This window comes from Emys orbicularis, chromosome 10 (assembly GCF_028017835.1).
Source record: "Emys orbicularis isolate rEmyOrb1 chromosome 10, rEmyOrb1.hap1, whole genome shotgun sequence".
NCBI classification, from domain to species: Eukaryota; Metazoa; Chordata; order Testudines; family Emydidae; genus Emys; species Emys orbicularis.
Genome location: NC_088692.1, coordinates 3204269 through 3231586, shown reverse-complemented (window position 1 = coordinate 3231586; position 27318 = coordinate 3204269). Strand labels below are relative to the sequence as shown.

The following is a 27318-nucleotide window of genomic DNA, read 5'->3' as shown; positions in this document are numbered from 1 at the left end:
TTGTCTGCACCACTGGATGCTGCAGCCAGGCCAGGCTGCCTCGGCAATGCTCTCATCTCTCCTGCCTCTCTGCTGTCGGCTGCTGATCCAGAGCACGGCAGGCTGGGAAAGCCCCGCTAGGTCACACAGCCCCCAGGGAACCGGCCCTGGGCCGTTGCTGTCAGCAGAGCCCACAGCCAAAGGCAGGGGGAGGGGGAAGTAAAGAAGCCGGCTTTTGCAGCTATTCATTTTCTTTTCAGCTCCGGCTTCCCAGCGTCTCTGTTGGCCCTGACTGCTCCAGGCAAACCTGTGTGCGCGGCTCTCAAAGGGTTAGGAGTTACCTGGCAAAGGCAGAACAGATTGCGTCTGTTCAGCTCCAAGGGAGGAGAGAGAAACCCAATGTACCAGCTTCTGTGCTGCTGTCAGGGCACGCCTGCCTCTCGGAGCCGCTCGCTGGCCAGCTTTCAGGGCTGGGGCTGGCCCGCTCAGCGGGGGGAGATGGGCACAACCATGGCCATGAGCTCTGTGCCGTCTGCACGAAGCCCAGACTCATGCAGAAACCAACATTTGTCCCTAGGGAGCTCACTGCGAAGGCTTGGGGCATTTCCCTAAAGCCCCGCGGGAGATCCCAGATCCACCCGGCCTGTAGAGGGCTTTGGAGGATGGGGTGAGCGTGTCTCTGTGCCCTGGGGCTGTCCGGGGCTGTGTGTTCAGCTGGCTGGGTCTGTGCCTCTGATTTTGTTTCTAGAAAAAAAATTAGCTCTGAAAGGTGGTTTTGGAAACGGCTGCCCGCCCCCCAGGGCTCCAGCTCCCTGGCGCATGCCGCCATCCCAGGCCCCATAGCCACTTGGGGCTACCTCCCGCCAGGTCCTCTGCCCCGACAGGGCACTGCGATCTCGGAGAGGTATATGGGGGAGGAAGCAGAGTCCAGGCTGCTACTGATGCTGCAGAGAGCAGGGGCCTGGAAGACTCTGCTGCAAAGGAGAGAACAGGGGCAACAGGCAGCCCTGAGCACTGGCCTTCGAGCCTCTGGATTTACATGCCCCTGCCCAGCAGCGCTGCCTAGGACCCTGTGCGCCGCGGCCTGTGGTGCTGTATAGGACAGTCCATGGGGACGCCCTGCCCAGCAGCGCTGCCTACGCCTGCGTGATGTGGCCGAAGATCCAGCTCAGGAGCTGCCGGGGCTCAAAGGTTGCCAGTCCAGAAGCTGTTAATTGAAAGGAATCCGTGTCCTGTGGAGGCGTCTCTCTGTCCCCGCAGCCACTCAGCCTCTGCTCGGGGCGGGAACAGCAGGGCCCGGAGCAACAGGAACCATGTTTGTTCTACAGCGTAATGAGACCGAGCCAGGAGCGCGAGGGAGAGTGTCTCCTCCCCGCGCCCACAGGTCCAGCGTGCCCGCAAGCCAGCCTGGCGCAGTCAGTCAGGGGCACAGCCTGGCCCTTCCCCTGGCCTGAGCTCCGGGCTCTGCACTCCCCCTTCCTTTCCAGCTGGTTGCCTCTAACATCTGGGGCCCAGCATCCCCCCGCTAGCTGGGTCACTGAAGGCTGCGGGCGGAACACAGACCCCTGCCTACAAAATATCCCCGGTCCCTTTCTGATGGAGTTACTGGTGAGTGTGCAGCTGGCCTCGGACCGACTGCGAGGCCAGGCGGGTTTGCGCCATTATTTACAGGGAACCTTTAATCTTGAAAACTGCCTCGGAGCACAGGCGCCGACTCCGTGGGTGCTCCGGGGCTGGAGCACCCACGGGGAGAAATCAGTGGGTGCTCTGCACCCACCGGCAGCCAAGCTCCCCGCCCCACTACACCTCCTCCCCTGAGCGCACCACGTCCCTGTTCCTCCGCCTACCTCCCAGCACCTGCCCCTGCCAAACAGCTGTAGCAAGCTCCGGGAGGGAGAGGGGAGGAGCAGGAACGTGGCACGCTCAGGGGAGGAGGCGGGGATTTGGGGAAGGAGTCGAATGGGGCAGGGAGGGGGTGGAGTCGGGGCGGGGACTCTGGGGAAGGGGTTAGAATGGGGGTGGGGGGGCGGAGTCAGGGCGGGGACTCTGGGGAAGGGGTTAGAATGGGGGTGGGGCAGGGGTGGAGTCGGGGCGGGGCCGGGGGCAGAGGAGGGGTCGATCACCCACCGACGTGAGCAGAAGTCGGCGCCTAGCTCTCGGAGGAAGCCGGGCCTAGAGAGGAGCGCGCCGGGGTGGAGACAGAACACCTGGGCTCCAGTCTGATTTTAGACTAAGCTTTTGGGGATAGAGGCCGTGTCTTCCCAGGTGTGCGTAGCACCTAGCCCAGGTGGGGTTCCCACAGAGGGCAGCCCCAATTTGTGGAACTGCAGCTTGCTCTAGCCCAGGGCTTTGGAGACAGCCAGCGGCCAGGGGCTGGTTTCAAGAGCAGTTTAGGCAGCGCTGGCTTCTAAGGGACAGACTGTCGTGACTTCTCTGCATCTCGTGCCCATTTTCCAGACCACGCGTCGCAGGCCCGGTCTGAGGGAAACACGGCAGAGCATTAAATCCAGCCCACGGGCCTGGAGCCAAGCCTGGCTTTTCGTCCCACCGGTGTCTGCAAAACTGATTTGGCACAAATCACGCGACCATTCCACTGAGGCCCATTAGATACAAGGCCCCACACCAGGCAGCGCTCCCCTCTGCCGTCCACCGAAAGCTCAGGGGACACAGTGCCAGCTAGGGAGTCTGTCTGGGGCTAACATGGAAACTGGAGGTTTTGGAAACTAGCTTTTCCCCCTGGCTGCTCGAAGGCAACAAATAGCAACCCCGTTTCCCAGAGCAACCCATGAAAGCAAAGCCGCTGGGCAGAGAGGTCCTAACACTGGGGGTGCTCAGCGCGTGAGGGAGTGGATGCTGCAGAACCGGATGGAGCCTCCTCCCTCTCCCGAACTCTGAGACGTCTCAGAGCTGGGCTTGGCAAAAAAGAAGAGGCCCTTGTAAACCAAGGGGGAAAACGCAGGTGCCAACAGACCATAGAGAGCAATTCACTCACAGAGCAGCCTGATTTCATCATGGAGCTTGGAGGGCTCTCAGACACCTGAGATACTCTTCTGCTAGCTCCATCCAAGCGGCAAGCACCCCCCATTCACACACTCAGCTGGGCACCGGGGCATGCAGGTGGCACCGACTTACCCATCAGTGTCTTGGAAGTTGACATTGACTTTCTTTGCTGACCCGAGGAGCTCTGGGGGAGAGAGAAAGCAAGCGTTAAACAAGTGACAAACAGGGACGTTCACCCAAGCTCTGACAAATGGCACTTTGTCCCTTGCTTTGTAAAAGCCGTTTGACGCTAATTTAAGGGCCCCTGCAGAACCACGGAACGGGGACAGCCCTGAAAGCAGCAGGGGAGACTCGATCCTGCCTCGGAGGGACCCCGCCCTGGGATGGGACATGGCCCATGCAGAGAATCCCAGCAAAGGGCCCAGCCATGGCCAGCTGTGGGGGGGATTTCGGGACGTGGGCACTTTACCACCAGGAACTGGGCCGGGATGCCCAGTTCATCTGCCGTGTGCCACCAGCCTGGGCAAGATTCGAATGAGCACCTCACCAGAGAGAAGCGCCAGAGCTCAGGCCTCTAAGCCAGCCAGACTTCCGTGGGCTCTGGCTCAGGCCCTGCACGGCCTACAGTGTCCATTTCCGTCACGTCAGGGCACAGGGACTTGGGGACGGGAGGGGACGTTACAGACGTTACAGCCCAGAGGGCTGGCTGGGCATCACCCCCTGCTCTGACAATGTCAGGGTTCCCAGGCAGCCCAGGCCGGGGCCCACACGGATGAGGGCTGGCAGGATTTCGCGCTGGAAGCGGGGATCCTGTCAGAACCCTTCCTTTCCCACCGCAGCCAGGTCTCCTCGAGCCCAGGAAAGAGCAGAGGGAGACCAAGGTCTCGGCAAAGCACAGGCTCCCATGGATAATCCCATAGCATGGCTCGGGGTTACTCACCCCCGGAAATGCTTTGCCGAGTCAGGGGTTAGAAAAGTGGGTTAAACGCACATAAAATAAGAGGCACACAAATCTGTGATGGGTGCCACTGGCTAGGGGTGGTCACGCTGCCCCGCAGTGCTGGGACGAGGAGCGAGACACGCTGACGGTTCTCCACCAGACGTGGCAATGGTGCTACAGCAGAGACAGGGCAGGTGCTTTAACCAGGGTCAGACAACATGATGGTGAAGACCCCAGCGCCCTGCCCGCACTGCAGCATGCTGCCCCACGGACAATCCCAGTGGACAATCCCAGCTCTAACGTATCAGCCCCGTGAGCTCAGGGATGGGGCCCCCGGGGAGGACACGGCTGCTCTGCACATGGAAGATAGGGGCCTCGATTCTCCTCCTGCCCAGGCTGCTGCTAAGTGCGAGCGAGCGGGGGCAGCTGCCCTGCTTTGAAAGCATCTCCAGCGAACCAATCTCTCCTTCTCCAGTCAGTTCTGTCTGAAGCAGGGACGGGGGGAACAGGCTGGTCCGAGAGCAGTGGTAATTATAGCAGTCTGCACCTGGAAGGCATTGCCAGTCCAGCTATCCTGCCAGGCGGCACCGTACCTGCAGAGCACTGCTAGCCGGGCACAGCTATACCCGCAAAGCTGGGCTTTCGCTGGCATTGTGTATTTCAGCCCCCTCACCCCTCCCTGCCCTGGGGAAATCAGCTGTACTGGTAACAGCACAGCTCCTCCAGGATAACTGCGTCTGCACTAAATTAAATAAATTAAAGGAGATGTCCTATCTCCTAGAACTGGAAGGGACCTTGAAAGGTCATCGAGTCCAGCCCCCTGCCTTCACTAGCAGGACCAAGGGGCTTCTGCCGGCACCGCGGTTGCTCAGGGTCTCACCTCTGCACATGCTTGGCCGGGATGAGTGTATCACAGCCCCTTACATCTCAGGAGAGGAGAACAAAGCACCTTCCCCAGGAATTTCTACCTTCATCCTCCCCTGAAATGCAACTACCTCTGGGTGAGACACAGCATTGCCAGCTCTTGGGATTATCTCGTGGTACACGGTGTTTCTTTCTTACAGCCCCAGCTCCTGGAGTCATGTTATTTTGACAGAATTTCAGCTTTAATTATTAACAACAAAAGTTACGTTTCTGGCATGGTCACCAAGGAAGCCGGAAAACATGATCCCTAAAGGCTCAATGCCCAGAAAAAACGAGAACCCAAAACTTGGTATTTTTTAAAATCACGTGATTTGGGGGCCAATCTCATGACTCTTTGGGGCCTGAATCACTTTTTTTTTTTTTTTTTTTTAATGCTTGGGGTTGGTCCACCTGGAAGTGGGGCAGCGATTGAAGAGTGCTCAGAAAACCACACGGGACAGGGGCTGTGACGGGGACAGCACGCACGGAGAGAGTCCCACGAGGCAGCGTGCAGGGACCCGGAGCTTAGCGCCCCTGCTGCACAAAATGGGCCATGGGGACAGGAGCTTGATGCCCACGATTGACCCATTCTCTGGAAGGCTGCTACCCCTCACACACACCGGGGCGCTGGGTGCAGTGGCTTGGGAAGAAGAGCGCCCCCTACTGAGTTATCAACACCACGCCCCCCAGTGCCCTGGCCTCTGCTCGGAGCTCTCCCGCTGAGCTGCCCCACGCCCGCCGAGCAAGTGGGAGAGCGGAGAGCCCGACTGAAGGATCGCTGTTAACAAGCTGCACCGTCAGAGCCTCGATAAATCAAGGCGAGACGCTCGAGGAAGGGAAAGGAGGGGAGCGAACTGCGAGTCTATCGCCTTCTACGGCTGTTCCTGCCCCACCCCTTACCCTTGGGGTCAGCGTCACGGGGCAGCCAGACCTCATCCCCTCCGAACCCTCCCCTGAACACACACGCATGCACCATCGCTTGTGTTTCCAGCAGGAGAGGCAGGGAAGGCCGCTGCGCTCTGGCAGGCTTGCCCGTTTCTCCCAGGTGCCCCTCGTGCCCCAGGCCATTCTGTGCAGGACTTTCCCACGGGCATCTTCCCCAGCCTCTCCTTGCGCTGTCAGGGTGCAGGGGCCTCCCCCACCTCCCTGGAGCCTCCCTCTGTGCCGAGCCGCTCTCCGGACTCAGGAGGCTGGGGACGCTCGGTGGAGCACACATCTGCAGCACGTCCCTTTGGAGAAAGAAGGGGCAGCTCAGTGTGACACCTGGCAGGCAGCCACAGATTACACAGGGAGGGCAGGGGAGTCTGAGAGGAGCCAGTTCCTTCCCTCGGTGCAGGCCTGGCCTCCTCCAGCAGGTCCCCAAAGCCCAGCGGCTGGGCTGCTCCGCGCTCTGCCGTCACTCGTCGCCCCGGTGGGATCGCAGCAGCGGGTTAATGCGTCTGGGCGAAGGAAGCGGGGAGGGAGGGGGGGATTACGCTGCACTTGCTGGAGTTGGGCCCAAGTGCCGGGAAAGCAGCACAGGCCATATCAGGACAAAGAGAATGGAGCTTTCCAGCAACCTGCCTCCGTCCCTCTGTCTGCGACGCCAGGCCGCTGGCCCCTAGCAGCCAGGAGACCTGGGCAGCCACTGAGGCAGCTTCCAGAGCCCGGGGCTTGGCAAGAAACCCTGCAGTGCCCAGCCATGAAACCAGGCGCCATCTTCCTCCCTCCCGCCCACCCCATCGGCCGCTGTCCTGGCTGCACCGCCGGTGGGCCCCTGCCCCAGATCCCTGCCCCAATCTCAGCAGGGCCCTGCCTCTGCAACCCGCTGCTTCAGAGCGAGGTGAGACATTCTCTGACCCCCCGATCCAACTGGGCGAGGGGCAGGGTGTTCTCCCAATGCCTGCAGGAGCCCCAGCTCAGATCCATGAGACATGCAGCCCTGATAGCAGAGACAATGCCGGAGACAGCTCCCTATTAGGGCTTTGCTGTGGCGTGTCTGCTCTGCGACCACCACTGCCGATGCCCGATTTGTTCACCTTTCCCATTCACCACGTGTGACACCGGAGTAGATGGACCAATAGCGTCCTCTGACATGGGAGGAGGCCGGATCCTGGAGCAGGCCGACCTATGACATGGTCCGATCACGGAGGTGGGATGCTGGACTCCAGGGGCCCAGGTGTGACTTGAGGTCATGGTCCCTGTAGGCCAGCAGCCCTACCGAAGTCTGTGACCCCGCTCAGCAGGAAGCGTGACGCTACCCTAGCCAGGGAAACTATCTGGCAATCCTCATCTGCCTCCATTGGACACTCACTTCCAGCCATTACCAGACCTTTCCCAGCCCATGATCTGAATCTGCGTCTCTCAGCTGCAGAGCATCACATCTGCTAAGCCCTCTCATTTCCTATGCCCAGAGGCCTGGCCCACCTTCACCCGAGTGCTGTCAACAAATAAGGGTCCTGGCTGACATGCGCATTCATCTCCCCAGTATCCGAGCCCGCCGCACAGATGAAATCCCCGGAGATCCACATACATCTGAGAAAGCGTCTCCTTCGACAGCCACCGCCGCCCCTTGGCCTGCGGCTCAGGCAGAAAAGGAGCAAACGCTCCTCCTGATGCTGAGAAATACTCCAAGCCTCAGAACGACTGCCGAGCCCCAAAATCCTGCCTCCTCCTGGTCTCCTCCGCCAGTGCTGGCCTCCCCTCTGCACTGTCCCCAATTCCAGTTCAGTAACAGGTATTGCTTTATCCGGTCCCACTGGGGGCTGCAGCCTAGGCAGCAGCTCCTCGGGACCACGCCGGGGCAGTGCTGGTAAGACCTTTCACACTGCGATCCAGTGCCGGGGGGTGTGCGGTCCATACAGTGGGCCAGGTACCACGTCAGGCCATCCAGCTCATGGTCTGAAACATCACAAAAGTGTGACGCACACACACAAGGCATCATCTCTCCAAGGAGAGACGGAGCCCCCAGCAGCCCGGCTCCAGGGCTCTCGCCTGCAAAGGACTTCGGAGAGATGCTAGACACGGGGTTTATAGCTCCAGAACAAGGGTAAGAAGAAGTGACTGATTGGGGTGGGGACATGTAGCTGGTCATCGCTGTTATACCCTGGGGGTGGGGAATGCCCCTACACACATCCAGCCTTCTCCACAGAGAGATTCCCGGCGGCTTGGAACCCCAGAGCGGGACAGTCCCCATCAGGGAGCGACAGCAAACTGGGCTGCGTGCTCAGAGGGTTAAAGGGGCCTGCCCCGGCCAGGCACTCATCCCAGAAGGGCTAAATGGATCCAGTGAGGGGATCACCTGCTCAGCCAGAGCGATGACACCGCCACCGCCCAACCATCTGCGGCCCCCAGCCACTCCCACTCCGGCACAAGCCAGAGCCCTGTGCGATCAACACACACCACTGCAGCTTCCGCCCTGCTCCCCCTGCCACCGGGGGCCTCACAGCTGGGCCGGCCTCACCCCCACTAGGGCAGGACAGTTCCCTGTGTCAGATTCCCCCCAGCGCTCTCTCCAGCCCAGCATCACTCGGTTCCAGCGACGAACCCTCCCCGGCGAACACAGCCGACAGCCGGGCCCTGCCCGACCCGAGAGCGTGGGCCCTGCCCAACGCCAAGCCCCCTGCTCTCCCCGGGGCACAGCGGCTGCCCAGGGCAGCTCCTTCCCACTTCTCCAGAGCCACAGCCTTTGACGGCGCTTGGCGATTGCTCCCCCTTCGGCAGCACCCAGCCCCTGCTCCTGCCGGCTGAGTAGACACGTGGCCCCTTCGGCAGATAGTGGTGCGCCCCTCCCCGGTGCCACCCTTTATTCCAGCTGGAAACAAGGCAGCCACAGGTCGCAGGGAGGCTGGCGCTATGTGGAGCTGTTTTTACACCAGGCTGGAAAGTTGGCTGCGTCCCAAATGTGAGCGGCTCCCTGCATCCCAGCAGCCGAGCGCTGAGCAAGACGACAGGCTAAGCACGGCAAGGGGCTCACCTGGGGACGCCCTCTCCCCCAGTACCCACCTAGGCCCTACACGCCCATCGTGTGCCTAGATGGCTGTGAGAGCTCCCTGCAGCCAGCACGGTCCCACCCAGGAACCAGGGGACAAGGAGCAAGAGAGGTCAGGTCTCTCCTGGTCCTGAATCCACTAATGTTTTGCCCAGCCCCAGACACTGGAGCACCTCTCAGCTGCTGACTGGCCACAGCTCCCCACATACCCCACACCTGTAGGGCGAGGGTGCATCTCCTGCATCCTGGGTGCAGGCAGACAGCTGTCTCTGCTGCTGACGGAGGGTCCCAGGCCCCAGATCTCCAGCGCTGGAGGAGATATCAAAGAGGGGCCGAGAGGAACCTTTTGAACTGGATGCCTTGGCAGGCAGCCCAGCATCTGCACGAAGTATTTGTTCTGACTTGGAGAAGAAGTGACTTTAAAAACTAAATTTGGGCTGAAAAAGCACATACAAGAGTGGCTGGAGCCAAGGGAAATGAACACAAAGGCAGCTCGACCTCCTTCATCTTTGTTTCTTCTTTTTTTTAATGTCTGGTTTTGGCAAATTCTGTATGAAAAGACCAAAATGTGGACAGTTTCACACCTTACGTCACACTCGGTTAGAAGTCACTTAGCTCCAGGGCCAAATGGGGGGGGGGGGGGGAAAAGCCGGTACAAATTACCAGGGCCCGGCGGTCTGGAAGGCTGGCTTCTCCGGCTTCATCAGCCCTGTTTAGCCAGTCCGCCCTTGTTGGGGGGCCCGGAAAAAAATTTTCACTGGGGCCCGAACCCGCTCTCAGCGGCCCTGTTTAGTCCCTTGGCACTACCTAAGGAGAACGTTTGCGGATGCTGTCCGGCCCAAACAGAGCTCAGTGGGATTCCTGGTGGTTGGGCGAAACAGTTCCCTGGGAGACATCCCAGTTAAAGAGAGTTCCAAAGGAAGTGGGTCCCCGACAAGGCGGTGCACACAGTAAATAGTGAAGCCAGCTGGGCTCTTACTGACGCCATCCATTGACACGCAGACCAGGGAGAACACAACAGCCTTGAAAGGTGACAAGTACAAAGATGGATAGAACATATTATCACTGAACAAAATCTGTGATTAGCCTGCAGAACTCTCTGCTGCATAACGCTATTGAGGCAAGTAGGTTTCGATATTTATACTGATAAGATCAGCATCTGTAACACACTAAGTAGGGTACCAATTTTAAGAGCTCACTCCTCATACTACAGGGTGAAGATGATCAACAGCCAAGTACAGGAAGCAATCTCCTGCCTAGTGCAGGATTACACAATTAGCTGGACTGGGGGATTTTTATCCTTCCTCGGAAGCATCAGGAATTGGCCTCCATTGGAGAGTGGTTTCTGAGGAGATGGCCCATCGGCCTGTGCTGGCAGAGAGGAAGGAGGCTGGAGCGTACGGACCATTGCTCTGTTCCGGTACAGGAACTCTTATGTTCCTAACAGCTGCGTCTGTTTTTCAGCAGAGACCAGAATGCAGCTGAAATTGACAATGAAGAATTAAGAGACTCCTTGAGCAGGCAGAGAGGCAGGAGACAGGATAAATGGAAGCAACAGTGAGGGATTTGGTACCGTCAGAGCAACTGAGTTAAAACCAGTGGTTGTAATGGATGCATGACCATCACAGAGTGCCTGGCCCTGTGATTAAAGTGGGTTCAGCTCCCCTGCACCAGAGCAGGGGCTCCCAGTGGGGTTAGTTAAGAGGGAAGGGCAGCACCTGGACACCATAAAAGATCTGGAAGAGACCCAGTGAGAGGCGGGGTGGGAATGGGGAGATGTTTGGGGATTTCAATTTTCAACCGCTAGCCAAAGGGAATGAACGTCACTAGAAGCAAGAAGAAAGATGCGTGTAATTCAGATCTTTATGGAGAACAGGTGCATGTCATTAACAGGTTTAAATTTCTGGGCGCACTGTTTGACAATAAACTTACTTGGAAGGGTCACACAGAAAAGTTTTACAAACAAATGTAAGGGTAGGCGTAATCTATTTACAAGCATTGCTGGGATTAACCAGGGAGCAGATAAGAAAGTACTGATGATGCTGTATAGAGTGTTAATAAGATCAGGCCTAGATTACGAGCGTCAAGCCTTTAATTCTGCATCCAGACCAGGGCTTTAGAAGTTTGAGTCAATTCAAGACCCAAGCGCTACGAATTGCATGTCGTGCATTGTTATGACACCACTGTGTGTAACACAGGTAGCTATTTGAGAAATGCCTATCAGTTTAAGAATGGAAATGTTAGGTCTGGCATTTTGGGTTAAACTCAAGGGAAACATGGCAGATAAGGATTGTGGACAAACATATGATGAATGTTGGGAATTATGCAGCAGGAACGTAGGCTGACACAATAAACTCCCTCATGCTGTTTAGGTTAAAATGTAGGTAAAAGACTGAAGCGAAAAGGAAAGTCTAGAAGAGATTAAGATCGATAGCTCTGGGGCTGTAATTTATACCTGGCAAATCATCTTTCTGGATGTGGATTTCGAATTGTAGAATAAAGAAAAGGGAAAGACAAAGTCATTCTATATGACAGAGAAGGTTTAAAAAGACCAGGTGGATGAGGTAATATCTTTTATTGGACCAATTTAAGATAAAGTTTATGAGTTTATATATGGTAAAATGGAGTCACCAGTGCACAATATATTCTGACAGATCTAAAGATGGGGAAGAAAAGGTAGAGTGAGAGCAGCCTTTTTACCCCTGAGACTGGAGTTCAGAAATCTAAAAGAATATCTAATTTTACAGCCACGCTGCCTGGTGAATTGGTGGGAATCATGTTAGTGTTAAACTGGATATGGGACGTATGGCCTACCACAGCTGTTCTCTTTTTGGATTCATCATCAGGTATACTGCCGGCAAGTAAAAGGGGTATAACAAAAAGCCAGAGTGAGCTAATAAATGAAATATTGTGTTTGGCAACAGACTTAGCACACTCAGGTTGGGTGACCAGATGTCCCGATTTTATAGGGACAGTCCCGATTTTTGGGTCTTTTTTTTATATAGGCTCCTATTCCCCCCCACCCCCCGTCCCGATTTTTCACACTTGCTGTCTGGTCACCCTACGCTCAGGTGCGAACAGAGCACTAACATGGATTCCAGCACCTGCTGGACCCACCTGGCAATGAAATGGCGGATGAGAAGCGAACAACGTTTTAAAACATGGAAAAACTGAGTAAAGATTCCTTTGAGCAAGTAGCAATTTCAAAGTTTAGTTAAAAGGGATTGAAAGAGGAACAGCAGGAATTGTGGGCCATGGAGAAACGTGGAAGAACATTCTATGAAGTGTGCCCCATACTAGAAGATAACGAGGTACTCGTATTTAGAATAAGTGGTCACTGTGGTTTGAATAATACTTTGTGTTTATTGAAGAGACACAGAGTTGGGGTGGGGAACAGCCGTAAGGATAAAGAAACAGCTGACCACCTGACACGGGAATGTTCCCAGGAAAGACAGGCTCTTTAGGAAGCAGTCAGACGCATTCAGGTGACAGACTATCCTAGGAGGGGGTTACTGAGAGGGATGGGAACGAGGGGATCATTAAAAAAGCTCAACGCCATTTTTTTAAGGCGCTAGAGCAGGGAGTGCAGTGCAGTGCCAGGAATGCATGAGGAATATAGTAGGCGGTGGTTACGGACTCAGTAGATGAGTCTGCTTCGCCATAAAGCAGCAGCAGCAGCAGCGGCGAGAGCCAGTCAGGAAAAGTCCGGAGACTGAGGGAGGCTCTCTCTGGGGAAAACCGTAGAGTCCAGGACGTTCACCGCAGGCCCGCCCTGGGAATAGGGAGACATTGGCTAGGAGATGTTTGGGACCGGGGAGAAGCCTGAAGACAGGAGAGCAACAAGAGGGGTTTGCTGGCTGGCGTCCCCAAGCCAGAAAGCCACGGCCAAGAGCCAGAGAGGCTGCAGGCAGAGGAGCAGCAGAGAAGCTCATCCACTGACATCTCCAGGGCTGGAGAGCAGGACCCAGGGGCACAGTGAGCAGGCCAGGGAGCATGAGGACTCAGAAGAGGGGAAACTGAGGCAAGTGTGCCTTGCACGCTGCAGCCAGCTGCAGGAGGGCGCTCCAGGCAGGGCCACTCGACCACAGCACCAGAGAACCCATAAAGTCCCTCTAAGAACCCCACCCCCTTCTCTGCCAGAGGGCACACCCCGCCCTCTGATCAACCCATCGCCGAGCTGACGTGGAAATACACATGAGTAACCAATGCATTTGTAGATGCTGCACCCAACTGCTTTGAGGCTCCCAAAGGCCTTTGCAAAGACGGGTAAATATTATCCCAACCTTAGAGAGAGAGAGAGAGAGAGAGAGAGAGAGAGAGAGAGAGAGAGAGAGAGAGAGAGCACGAGCATGAGGGCTTTGCAGAGTCAGGAGTAGAACGGCCAGTGGACCACACTGCTTTGATAGCACCTTTGATCCCAAAGGAGCCCAACGTGCTTTACAAACTACAGAATCCCTATGCCCACCACTGGATGGCAGCCATCTCTGGAGTGGAACATGGCTGCTGTTTAACCGCACACAGCAACACGTTGGCAAAGTGACGGAACCGCAGTTGGTTTCGAGGCTGGGCTTGTTCTCCTTCGGGGTTGGCTCTCACTCTGGCTGTGCAGAGGCCTCCCCGCTCCCCCAAGGCCACTGGGTTTGGCAGGGCGGCCCACGCCTGGCGTCACTACTGTTCATGCTGCGCTAGCAGAACGCTAAATGGAGCCTGGCTGTGCTCAGACCCCAAACTGTGCCTGGCAGAGGGTGGGACTTTCCTCCCGCTAAACGGCAGAGAAAATAAGATACTGGGAATCAATCCAATTACCAAAATTATGACAGATTTTGTAAGATTTACATAAGATTTACTCACTAATACAGCTAAGGCTTTCAATTAAAGGGATCTTCATCCCAGCCCTGGCACAGCCGCAGTATGGGAGCAGGGGAAGCCACAGCACAAAGGCGCAGGGCCAACGCAAACAGAGCCGCCTGGGTTTGAATTACAAGCCCGTTCTTTGACACCTTTACCCTTCGGCAGGGGCAGGGGGTGCTGGAGTAGGGACCAGACGTTTGTCCAACCCTGCTCTAACCGCCAGTCTGATCTTCCACTGCTCCTAGCCCCAGTGGCGAATTATGGGTCTGAATTTTCCCAGCATAGCCAAGCCCAGTGTCGCTCCCTGGGACAGCCCTGAGCAGAGCCATGGCTACCGGCTCTGGAGCTGGAAGGACAGTCTCACGGTCGAGACGTTGGGCTGGGACTCAGCGCAGCTGGATCCCACCCCCAGCTCTGCTCCAGACGGCCTGCGTGCGTGCTCCTAGGCACATCACCGAATCTCGTCCCCCTCGCACGGTGGGAGGCAGGTCAGCTCCCCGGATCTCTCTGTGACTCAGGGCTCCTTGCTCATTTGGTACGTTTCCCCAGAGTCTCCTGGCAACAACCATGCTGCTGGCGTCGCGGGGCTGAGCCGTGTGCCCCAGAGCAGCCTGATAACCGGGTCTCACAGGTACGTAGGGACTTCCCTTCCGAAGGGCCCCACCGCACCCACAGACTACAGCACCCCTGGGGGGTGCACGGCCATCAGCTCACCAGCCGCACGTGGAGGGGAAACACTGGCCAGGACGGCGGGGCAAACCCCGATTGCCAGGCAGAGCCATGGGGTTCACCGGCCCTGGAGGACAAGACAGGACCTCGGTTTTTGAAAGTCCTCTCCGAACAACCCACACGTGGCTCGGGGCAGGGAGTTCGCACTAGCCACCACCTTGGAAGAAGGGAACCCCTGAGCCGACACTGATGGGGTCCCTGCGCCTAGCTCTCGAAGGAGGCTAAAGGCACACGGCTGGGAGCAGGCTCTGGTCCAGTCTCCCCACTGGTAACAAAGGGATAACACCCCTGCCCTGCCCCACATCCGCTCGGGCTGAGCCCCCGCTCTCTTGGCGTTCATCATCGTTACTGGTAACACAGCTGGGCCGGGTCAGCAGGGTGACCTTGCCCACCTAGGCCAAGGGGCCCCACCCCAGCCCAGGACGCTACTAGCCCCACGGCAATCTCACTGGGTTGCCTGCCTAAGAGCGGGCACCAGCCGGCACCACGCCAGGCAGTGACTAACGGCATCCGGCAGAGCAACGGGAGGGCAGGTGAAACCGCTCTTTGCAAGGAGCATCCTCCCAGAGCCAGAAGCGCTCCACGCACACATCTGGCAGTTACCATGGCAACGCCAGGTCTGTCTTGCAGGGACGAGGCAAAGCGGAGGCTGCTGCTGCTGGCAAGGGCCCGGGCCTTGTGGCTCTGGGCCCAGACAGAGGTTCCCAAGCGGGGAGGAGGGCAGGATGGGAGACACGGATGAGGAGCGCTTCTGCCAGCGAGCTGCTCGCCGCTCCGGCTCAGCCGCATGTCTCAGGGCTATTGACAAGACAACGCTGTTCGGAGGGAACAACCGGGGCTGCCGGGGCGAGGCTAACGACAGAGCACCAGACAGGAGAGCCAGGAGTCACTGCACGCCGGACAGCGGAGGCGGGGCCGGCATGGTTAGAGAGCCCAGTGCTGGGGAGGGGACATCTCTGGGAGGCGGGTGTCCTTCTGCCTGCCGCCTCCCCAGCACCGGCTCTAAAGCGCCTCGGAGCCCCTTCCCCTCAGCAGGCTGTCCGTTCCTCGGCTCAGTTCCCTGGTCTCTGCTTGCAGTCACATGAGAGTAGGCAGCTCTTATCTAGCCCGTTCCAGCAGCAGTGCTGTATCGTTACCCACACTGTACAGCAGGGGAAACTGAGGCTCAGAGAGGGACGGCGCTCCCAACCGGCCACTGGCAGAACTGAATAGACCCAGGCCTCCTGAGTTCCAGTCCAGTGCTCTATCATGTAGGGCACACTGCCTCTCTCTTTCAGTTAATTTCCTTCTCATTACACCAGAAACTAAAGCCCATCCACCCACTAGTAACCCAGGGGCCCCCAGACCGGGCAGCGCCTAGCACCATGCCGGCACTGTGCCAGGAGCCTGAGTGGTAACAGGAAGCAAGTGGACCTGCACTGGTTTCTGCAGGAGGCAAAGCCCCCTCTCCATCACCCCCCCCCCATCCCCACCAGGCTCAGGCATTTTCTGCAGGAGGCAAAGCCCCCTCTCCATCACCCCCCCCCCAATCCCCACCAGGCTCAGGCAGCAGGTCCCAGTAGCCTCCAGCCCAGGCTGTGCAATTCCCTTCACCCCCTGCTGCTGGGCGCCATGTGTCACGAGCGCCCAGCATAAAGGCAGCTGCCGCCGTCTCTCCTCACCCCTCCCCATCGCCCATCTCGGTGCCCAACACAGATCCCTGGGCGGCCTTTGAGGAGGGACCCCAGGGTGCAGGCAGTACAGCCTCAGCAAGGCTGCAAGACACAGCCTATAGCTGGGCCTTCGGTCTCTTCCACCCCCCTGGGGCGGTGCTGGCCTTTTCTGCAGCGAGAGCTCCCCTCCCCTCGAGTGCCAGTTGGGCGGCCTACATACCCTGTGTAGCCCGAAGGATTAATTTGCTGGTCTGTATAAATACATTTTTCTTATAAATTTAAGTATTTCATGTAATAGGCTTATAGATTTATACAAAAAATAAGTTTGCCGGTAATGCAAGAGACCTACAGGCCCAAACCCTGTACGTTAAGCTAAGGCAAAGTTAGCACATTTTGGGACCCTGACCCAAAAAAGTAATAATAGACAAAACACACACACAGATGTCTAACAATGAAGAATGGCATAGGGGATTTTTACAAGGTTGTGCCCACAAATGTAACAAGTACACCACAAATGCATACTGACCTGTCATCCATACGCACATACATATTAGCCTATGGGGTAAGTGTACCCTAACATTTCTGTGGGGAAAGAATAAAATTTGGACATAAGAAGAAGGATTTCCGACCAATGCCCTATAAAAAGGCGAGGCAGCTCGTCATTAAAAAGGCAATCTATCCACCTATCTACTCTTCATTGCCTCCACCTTCAACAACGTATCGATGCTACCCATCTACGACAGCTATTAACTATTAATAGGCCGTACTTTATTTCTTTTCAAACTTTAAGTTTAAGGTAACTAGGCTAAGCTTGCGTTTATTTCAGTTTAAAATTTATAAAGCTAAGTAAAGAGAGTAAACAGCTCTGCAGTAGCTTCCTCTGCCAGAGGTGTAAAAACAGAACTGCCACAGGTGTGGTCCTGTTACTTCCAACACCAGGTTATTAAAACAAAGTGTAAGTATTAACCACATTTGCAGCTCATAATATTGTATTATTATATGTATCTCTTAAATAACAGTAATACAAGTGTAACTCTGTAATTCTAACTGTTTTACCATTTGCTTACTATTTTATTAATTTTAATAAAAGGTCTTTATAACTATATCTGTCTCAGTGTAAGCTTCCTGTCATACCCCCGAAGGTCCTTTTATAAACTCTGTAAAGCCTAATTCAAAACAAACTTTATCTTCTGATCAAACAAACTGGCGAGCCAAAACCCATACTAATTAATATCCATAATAATAATTATTATTAATTAAAAATTAATTAGATAAAATAAAATTAAGTAAATACATTAAATCAACACTACTAACACACCCCGAATCAGGCTACACCTGCCCCTGCTTCTCTCTGTCGAGTACTCTGTGCCCCCCTTGGAGCTCTCGTCACGCTCAGCAAGCCATCCTTTCCGCAGCCATCTCTGCTCAGGGCTGGTCTCGAAGGCAGTGGAGTGGGGGAATTGTCCTGGGCACGGCTCTAGTGACTTTCCACAGAGGGTCTCCGAGAGCTTTACCGAGAGCCCACCTTGTAGGAATGAGGTGCCCAGAGGGATTGCCTTACCCATTGCTGAAATGCAGCCACCTCTGGGGTGGCCTGAGACAGCAAGGTAAGAGCGTACAGTCCTGCGGGAGACCAGTCCAGGGCAGGCTGTGAAGTGAAGTGTGCCAGAGTTGGGATGGGACCAGGGCACCCGAACCAGCACCCAGGCTGTAGTGAGAGGGGCCATGACACGGTCAGGAGCTCCCTTGTACGTCTCTTCCAAAGCATAGCACCCCCCACAACATACACCCCCTTCCGCCACGCTGGGGCAACAAGTGAACACGACCCAGAGGGGAGAGGGCTCCCTGCAGAGCAACCCACCCCAGAGACTGCAGGAGGTCCAGGGCTTTGCTGCCTATGGGGCTTGGCCCTGCTCCCACTGAAATCAATCCAGAGGGTTCCCAGGACTCGCAGGCCTAGTCTGGGATCTCAGACTGGCTCTAAAGAAAGCATTTTTGTTCCACTTCAAAGATCTATTTTAAACCTCCAAGGAAAAAAATAAACCTAGTTGGGGAAAAGAACAGTGGCTGGGAAAATGTCAGAGGAGATGGATGGATCTTGGAGACAGGGGGAAGCTTCCTGGATCTGAACCCAATGCTAGAAAATAAATACATCACTCTTGCAACCACAGCGCCAAGCAGCTGAGATCTGGGCCCCACTACGCGCACAGAGTCAGTCCCTGCTCCAAAGACCTCACAACCGAAACAAAGGGTGGGAGGGGGAACCGAGGCACAGAGCGCGGAGGGGCTTGCCCAAGGATGTACAGCAGATGAGTGGCAGAGCAGAGAGTACCCTGAGTATCAGGCCAGCGCGCTGGCCACCAAACCATGCGCGTCCACAGGGGCTGTACGACCCCTCTCCTACCAGCAGTTCTGCAGAGCAAGACCCTCAAATCCTGTGCCCATGCGTGTTTGGGCCTTAGCCTTGTACCCTCGTGGGGGAGCTTTGGTTGTTTAAAAAGACTCCGGCCCCTGCATGTGCATCTGCCCCCGGGGCCTGCATGCAGGGGACATTCTCCAAAGCCATTTGCTGTTCACACGTGCCCACGCCAGCCGTGAGCACAGCAATACCTGCCCAGACCACACGGGAAATCATTTAATCACGGCCAGAAAACGTGGTTAGCCGTGAAGGGCGGCGATCAATCTTCCTGACAGGCTGGGTGCAGAACGCGATTTGGGGCCTGGCCGCTTGTACAGACCTGGCAGAAGGGAAGACGTGAAAATGGGCAAAAAGAAAAGAAAAACCTCCAAGGCCGTGAGGGCGTCTTGTCTAATCCAGCTGCTCTTCCTTCGCCGTGCCTGCGGGGAGTATTCAGTTATACACCACACCGACGGGACGGCCCCCGGGTGCAGAGAACGTCGTTTCACTCCAGGAGGGAGGGCATCTCTGCTTAGAGCGGGTTTGATGCCTGCTTCGCCACCAACTCACTAGGCGAGCTGGGGAAACCCCTTGATCCCGCAGCGCGCTTGAGCGCATATTTCGCTTGCAGCATGTGCCCCCAGGCTCACTGAGGCCAACGGGGCCACTCACACGTTTAGCGCAAACCACACCCGGGTGCGCTTTGCTGCGCAGGGCCCACGGTGCTCACCTTGTCTGTGCCTACACTTCCCCAGCTGGGCAGAGCCCGCAGCCCTGACCGACCTCCCCAGGGGGCAGCAGGGGGAGGGGCTTGGGGCTACGGGAACGCATCTGAGAGCCATGGCTGGCACAAAATGGTGATGGCAAATGCCTGTGCCAGGGAACAAAAAGCTGACACTGATTTGCTGCCTTTCCCTGCAGCGCATGGGAGCACCAAAAGACGCAGTTCCCACAATACCCTGCCACACGCACTCCCCTTCCAGGGATCTGCTGCGCTCTGCCTGTGGCCGAAAGGAACCTCTGCTGCATACATCACAGCAGCTCGCCATGCGGCGTGCCTCACGCAGCCCTCGTCAGGGGAGCGAGTCCCCCTGCCAGCCTGCCCGGTCCCTCCCCGGCATGCGCCGCCATGCCTTGCAGCCGCGCAGCAGCCAGATTTAATTCGATCCACCGGCTTGTCACTGTGATGACATTAGACAAGAGGAAAGGAGGAAGCAAACAGCTAATGCAATCACGTCTCAGGCCAGCCAGCAGGGGCTAGTCCCTGGGGGATCGGGGTCAGCAGAGCTGCTCACTCCCAAAACACAACAAAATGCCTATGTCATGTGTGACAATGCGGTTCTGGCGGAACCCAACTGAGAGCGCCAACTCAGGACAAATTGCTCAAACAGGGCAGTTACAGCCCAAGGCTGGGGTTTTTTCCACCTCTAAGGCAAACCAAACCAGCCAGACTAAGAGGACTTCGGTCTCACCCCACTGGCTAACCGCAAGTCTCACAAGCAATGTCCTTAGACACTCCAGTTTCCCAGTATCACCACCAGTGCCACTCGTTATGGGGACAAATGGTTATGAAAACCAAGACCCCAGTAAAAGAAAAAGGTTCTCCTGATCCCAAAGGACCAAGCCCCAGACCCAGGTCAATATACAAATCAGATCTTACCCACAAATCACGCTGTTGCCAATCCTTTAGAATCTAAAATCTAAAGGTTTATTCATAAAAGGAAAGAGATAGAGATGAGAGCTAGAATTGGTTAAATGGAATCAATTACATACAGTAATGGCAAAGTTCTTGGTTCAGGCTTGCAGCAGCGATAGAATAAACTGCAGGTTCAAATCAAGTCTCTGGAATACATCCCCCGCTGGGATGGGTCCTCAGTCCTTTGTTCAAAGCTTCAGCTTGTAGCAAAGTTCCTCCAGAGGTATGAAGCAGGATTGAAGACAAGATGGAGATGAGGCAGGTGTAAGAACACCTCTTTGTTCTTACTGTGGAAAATTACAGCAAAATGGAGTCTGGAGTCACATGGGCAAGTTCCTGCATACTTTGCATACTTTGCATACTTTGCTGAGTCTCAAGGCATATTTGCCTTCTCTCAATGGGTCCATTGTATAGCTGATGGTCCTTAATGGGCCATCAAGCAGGCTAGGCAGAGCTAACACCAGTTTGTCTGGGATGTCACCCAGCAGCATAGCATAAGTTTGAAATACAGACAGTATAGAGCCAATATTCATAACTTCAATTACAAAATTGATACACACATATAGACAGCCTAATCATAACCAATAAACCATAACCTTTTCTTAGACACCCCATTTGACCCCCTTTATACAAGATTTGCGTGCCACTACAGGACCTTGGCTGCAACAATGATCTATATGGTCCCAGATTATATCAATAACGTCACATCGTGTTCACAAGGTTTTATCACAGCTGTAGAGATTCGGATGATCTCCTTCTCCCCACACCCTCCACACTGCTCGCCTTCCAACAGCACGAGCACCTAGGGCAGGCAGTGCCTCCCTCTCTGTGCAAACAGCACCCAATCCAGCATGCTGCGAGGGCTGCCAGAATACAAAAGGCTCCCATATTTCGATCCCCTCCAGAGGATCCCCTTCCTTTCTACTGCACAGCAGGGCGGCAGGCTGCTCGCCCACCCTTCCACAGTCCCTTTCAGCCAGAGAGATCCGGAGTAAAACCACATACCCAGGAGTCACTTCCCCCAGGCCCCTGAAACGCAGCCACCTCTGAGGTGCGAGGGACGTGCAGAGCAAAACAGCTTCCTGCCCCGAAATGCTGTGAAGGCTCCAGCATCCCACTGAAACGGGAGAAGGTCTGTGGGAAGCAGAGCATCAGGCAGGCTGGAGCCCAGCCAGGACAGCTGCACTACCACCCTGGCTCTTGCAAGGACCATGTGACCTTTAATGACTCTGGCTAGCCATAGGGTTGCCAGGTGTCCAGTTTTCGATGCGGCTCAGTGCCCTGCGCACCAAGGGGCAGCTGCTCATTTTGGGAGAGGGCCGGAGCCCGGAGGATCAAGGGGATTCTGGCTGTGGTACCTTTGACCAGCCCCGGTGAGTGAAAAGCGTTACAGCCTGGTGTGCCACCGGTGGCTGACACACTGCGCTGGGAGGTTTCTGTCCGGGTCAGCCCCAGTCACCGGCGCCAGCACCTATCGCAGTCACAAGGGACAGGCTGCAACGGCCTCGTGGGAGCAGTGGGGAGGAAACCCAGACAGCAGCCCCTCCACACCACCGAGCCGCCTGCTGGCAGCAATGGACTGGGTCCCAGTGCCTCCAGCAGATCCTGGCAAACGGAGCCAGGGCGCTCCCCTCAGCATGCATGACCTCGCCTCGCTGAGCCGAACGAGCCCGTAGTACCAGCATGCAATCAACCGCCCCACAAGGGAACGTTCACCAGACCCAGGGATCCCATTGTCTCACCACGACATCAGAGACCCGCCCACAAACGAACTTGGGGTCTGAAATATTCCAAACAAGCCTGAGCTTAATGAGAGCTGCTCAGTGCACACTGAACCCTGAAGGAAGGCCGAACACCGGCTGGGAGGGAAGGACAGCTGGCACACGAGATGGGACCATCTGCATACAAATGAGAGGAACAATACAAGACAGCTCCACAGGTCAGCAGCAAAGGCCCAAGCAGGCAGGCCCAGAGACCGACCCTTCTAAAGCCCCAATGTTCCCGGCTGGGGGTTGTGACCAGCCCAACGCCTCCCTAGAAATCAGCAGGGACAGCTGCGTGCTGTGCGGTGCGGCGGTAGGACTGGGTGGGAGCCGGGGTGGCGGCGGATGGGGGATATTCCCCATGGCATGCCAGCCTGTGCCGATGGGACACGGCTGCTGGAGAGTGGGAGGGGGCCACGTTCAGCGAGACTCACTCCCGTCCATCCCAGACCCACACAGCCGCAGAGAGGCTAACGTCACAGGCCATTTGGCGTTCTGCTGAAGAGACCTGTAATGCTAGGGATCCGTCGGGGGGAAAGCCAGCGCCCTGCCCTGTTAAACCCATGTCATAGATTCACAGATTCTAGGACTGGAAGGGACCTCGAGAGGTCATCAAGTCCAGTCCCCTGCCCTCATGGCAGGACCAAATACTGTCTAGACCATCCCTGATAGACGGGAGCGGCACCCGCAGAGATTACACGCACGTCTCATTCAAAACCAGGGAGATGGAGCCCTCTTCCTTTCCCCTGCTGAGACGTGAATGCAGGAGGCTGAGCGTCTGGTGTCACGGCGGAGGGCATCCCAGGCAGCTAGAGGAGGGTGTTTTTCTGCCCTTAGGAGATGCAGGCAGCGGGAGCACAAGGATACTTGCTAGCAACACCTGGAGCATGCTTTGTCTGTTTAGATCAGTGGCTCTCCACCTTTCCAGACTACGGTACCCCTTTCAGGAGTCTGATTTGTCTTGTGTACCCCCAAGTTTCACCTCAATTAAAAACGACTTGCCTACACAATCAGACATCAAAATACAAAAGTGACACCGCACACTAACTGAAACATTGCTGACTTTCTCATTTGTACCACGTAATTATAAAATAAATCAACTGGAATATAAACATTGTACTTACATTTCAGTGTGTACTATATAGAGCAGTCTGTCACTGTCTGTATGAAATTTTAGTTTGTACTGACTTCGCTATTGCTTTTTATGTGTAGCCTGTTGTAAAACTCAGCAAATATCTAGATGAGTTGATGTACCCCCTGGAAGACCTCTGCTCTGCGTACCCATAGAGGTACATGTACCCTTGGTTGAGAACCACTGTCCTAGGGACGCAAACTGGGTAATTACTGGGAAAAGCCTGAAACCCCAGCAAAGCGACACTCATGGGGAGCTGAGATCACCAGCGCTGGGGATCGTGGGACAGCTCCCATGTCACCCAACGGCGCAGCGAGCGCAGCGCTCTGCCAGGTACCTGCTCCTTGGTCTGTACGTGGAGCACATCAGACACAACTGCTTCTTCACCACGGAATCAGATCGGGCAGGAAGAGAACGTCTCAGAAAGGTGTGGGGGAGGGGGGAGATCGGCTTTCCTCTGAACTGAGCCCATATGGAGCCTTCTGTTTGTTTAACATATTAACAAAGTACGTCAGCAACAAATTAGCAGCACAGCTGAGAAGGTGCGCGCTGGAGATCAGCGCCTGACGCAGCAGCCATGCAGCCGCCCAGGCAGTGCCTGCCCCAGGAAACGCTCTGATGCTGGACACGTGGGAACATTCCAACTCCAAACAGGAGCAGATACTGGGCCGGGGGGCAGAAACCCCTCCTACTGCACGGTACTGGAGGGGAGCGTCTGCCCAGGGCATGCCCCCCTGTGCCAGCCCAGAGCCGGTGTCACCGCCGGGATCTAATCCCTTTGGCGGTGAAAGGCGCTGGACTGACAGCCCCACAGGGAAGGAAGCCTGTATCCACAGGACTGGCACAGGCTGTCCCAGCCAACGTACCTCAGTACTGAGCTGGACGCCCCCCACCCCCCCACACACACACCCCCCCACACACTCCAGAAGCAAGAGGGACATAAGGTTTCCATGGCCCGGTCAGTCTTCAGCCTCTCTGCTGAGACTGCGACACCCAGACAAGAATTATTGGCCCTGGTGATTTATGGGTATGACGTGGCCAAGCATTCACGAGCACCTGTCCTGAGATGTGCCCGACTCACGTCGCTCTAGGGTGGGGAACTTGGGGTCACCACTGGCCTGTAGAGAATTTAGAGACGCTCCAGACTCTGTTCCCATTCCCAGAGCCAGCCGGTCCCACCGAGAGGTTTAAAGGGAACAACACATACGTGCAGAGAAATCCAAGCTGCCAGCACAGGCCAACCCCATGGGAAGTCCCCCCCACTCTGGGCTCATAATAAACTCACAGCCAGCTAGCCAGGCAAGAACGGGGGAGCTGTCCCTAATCCGTGCGCTTGCGGGCGCTCAGCCGGTGACCAAGGCGCGACCTGCTGCATGCGGCTTTGCCCGAGGATGGCCCTGTAATTAAACCGCGGGGAACGGGAGAATTCACACAGAGCCTGCGGCCACTCTGCCCCCTCTCGGGCAGGTGGAACCTTAGTGTCCGTTCCTGTTCCTTCCAAAGGATCCGGCCAGCCAGACATTTCACAGCATCTGCAACAAAACTGCTGCTTCCCAGCAGGAATAAAACCTGCCGCCTGCCAGAGCCCAGAGCGTGTTTTTATTGGACACAAAGAAACGCTGCAGGTGCCCCAGCCTCGGGGACAGCTCATTAGAGCAGCACCCCGCCAACAGCAACAAGGCCCCCGGAGCACGGTCTGCCCCAGGAGTCCAGCTCAGCAAGGCAGGGGGTGTCTGGATTCAGGAACCTTGCAGGCCGTGTGCAATGCAGACCTGGCATCCCTTGGCAGGCGCACATGCTCTGCAGCACTCCCCCGGGACCTGGGAACTCCCACTCCGCCCTCAGGGATCACCCACCAGCCATGCCACCATGCTGGTGCTGTGGGTCTCCAAAGGACAGACAGCTCTGAACTCACAGCTTCCACACAGCTCATGGACCCAGAACGCACCAGGGCCCTGCCCAGCCCTATGCTGCATCCCATTACCCGGAGTCCCCCAGAGGCCTGCCCAGCATCCTCTGTTACCCAAGATCCCCCGGGGGTCTGCCCAGCCCCACGCCCCCCTACATAGCTAAAAGGAGCAGGCCCGGTCGGCCACCTTTGGAGCAGTCGGCTCCCAGCAGCACCGTCCCGCTAGTGGGTGGCTCAAAAGAAAAAGGCTCCTTTCCTTTGAGGGGCTAACTGGATTGAGTGATTTGCAGGGATCAGAGCTATCTACAATCTGTCAAAGGGCTTTGCTGCGTTCACATTAGCATCTCTTGTTCCCGTGGCAGCAGCCTGGAGATCTAAGCCCCAAGCGCTGGACTGCGGTAGCAAGATGCTGCTGCTGGATCCTTCCCCTTTTGGGGCCACCGCAGCTGATCCCCCCACCAGCAAGCCAGCCGCAGAACCTTCTTGGCTAGGTTTGCATTTGAACCGTGGGCAGGAGCCCGCAGGGAGCTGCAGGAAAAGCCCCAGCTCTAGGGGATGGGTGGGCATGCACAGGACAGAGCGGATCACAGAGGAATAAACGCCTGTGGTGAGTTTGCTGCCTTGAGTTTGTGAGGGAGCTGTGGGACAGGGCTCCATTCTGCCTGCCCGTGGGGCACTGCCATGCTCACTGCCCCATCCCCCCAGGGGCCCCAGGCGACCACCGTGGAAAGCATCCCCTTTCTGCCGGAGTGCAGGGATCGGAACAAGAGAGCAGCCAGGCGATGACCATGGAGCACAGCCTGCCTGGCCCCAATGCCATGGGCTCATCAGGGCATTGACCGAATGAGTAACCAACTCTGGGCCAGGCCAGGGATGATCTCCAGGAGGTCACCCTGCCCCTCTCCCAGCGCCGGGAGCACACCTGCAGCCTATCAGCCTAGTACTGAACATCCCAAGGGATGGGGCTGGAGCATCGAGGCCGCGCTGCACTAGGATCTCAGAGCCATGTACAGACATCCAGGAACCCCGTAGCCCGTCCTGGGAGGGGGCATCATCCCCACTGCAGAGAGCCCTGAGTCACAGACAGAGCAGGAACGCTCCCCCAGCAGCCCTGGGCTCTAACCCACCTCCCACGGCCCCTGCCCTGAGACAGCAGCTTCCCTGTGCTTTGCACAGCCGCCTGGCAGCAAGAGCAGCCAGGGCTGTGCCTGGCCATGGGGCAGGGGGAATGGTTTGAAGGGATAACGTGATTTTAGTCAATTAGGCATTAACGTGCCATCGCGGGTAAAATGAGGATCCGGCTGTAGAATCTTGCCTGTATGCTCGGGGTACTGCTGATCGCCATATTTGGGGTCGGGAAGGAATTTTCCTCCAGGGTAGATTGGCAGAGGCCCTGGAGGTTTTTCGCCTTCCTCCGCAGCATAGGGCAGGGCTCGCAGGCTGGAATATTCTGTTGTGGGTGGGTCAGCTTTTGTGGCCTGCATCATGCGGGAGGTCAGACTAGATGACCATATTGGTCCCTTCTGACCTTAAAGTCTATGAGTCTATGTTCGCGCTGCAGCCCCCCAGCCACTCCCCCGGCTCCTGAAGGAGATGTCCCCTCCGCTGCTGACAGCCAGCAAGCTGCTCATTGGTTGGGGCCAGCTCCACGTGATGGGGCCACGCTGGTCCCTTGGGGGCCCTGGCCCTGGCTCAGGACTGAGAATAATGCCGCCTTTCACTACCCACAGAGATGCCCCCAAAGCCGCCTCCACCCCGCCCCCCAGCTCCATTTAGCTGGTCCCATGAGATGGGCAGAGCTCGCCTGAGACAATGCCATTGCCAATCACATGCTGACAAAGAGCCAGGCTGGCACCGATTCCTGCACGTTGGCACCCCACACAGGCTCAGTGCTCTAATCCTCAGCACTGGCCTAGGGACAGGAGTTTGGTACCGCTACCTCTCCCCTCCCACCCAGGGCCCCTCCAGGACCCTGCTACCGTCTCCTACCCACAGCTCCCCCTCTTCCAACTCGAGCTGCAAGCCCCACCAGCAATCCCCCTTCCTCTGACAACAGGGGCGCTGCCGGGCAGCCCCACACACCCCTTTTCCCCTAGCGACTGACCCTGCTCCTGCTGCAAACAGCCTATACTTCCCCAGCCCAGGAGTGGGCACCCAAACAGCGCAGACTGCTCACCACCAGCCCTGCCCACGCTGGCATCAGGGCAGTGCCTCGATTTCCAAACACCTTCTCAGAGTTCACAGCGAGAGGCAGCCCGAGGACGGGCACCGACCTAGACAGAGCTGTCTGCTCAACTATACCCGCACCCGCCCACACCAGCACAGAATGCGGGCACTGTGCCCTCCATCAGATGAGACGCTCAGAAGGTTTGCAATGCTGGGCTGGGACTATCTGC

General features: G+C 56.5%; 1 protein-coding gene across 1 annotated transcript in view; it reads right to left on the bottom strand.

Moving 5' to 3' along the window:
• Nucleotides 1–27318, bottom strand: part of CASKIN1 (CASK interacting protein 1) — a 155298-nt gene that overhangs the window by 50130 nt on the left and 77850 nt on the right. The window contains exon 2 of the mRNA XM_065412256.1: nt 3112–3163. Within this exon, the coding sequence (XP_065268328.1) occupies nt 3112–3163 (52 nt within the window). The remainder of the gene's footprint in view (nt 1–3111; nt 3164–27318) is intronic.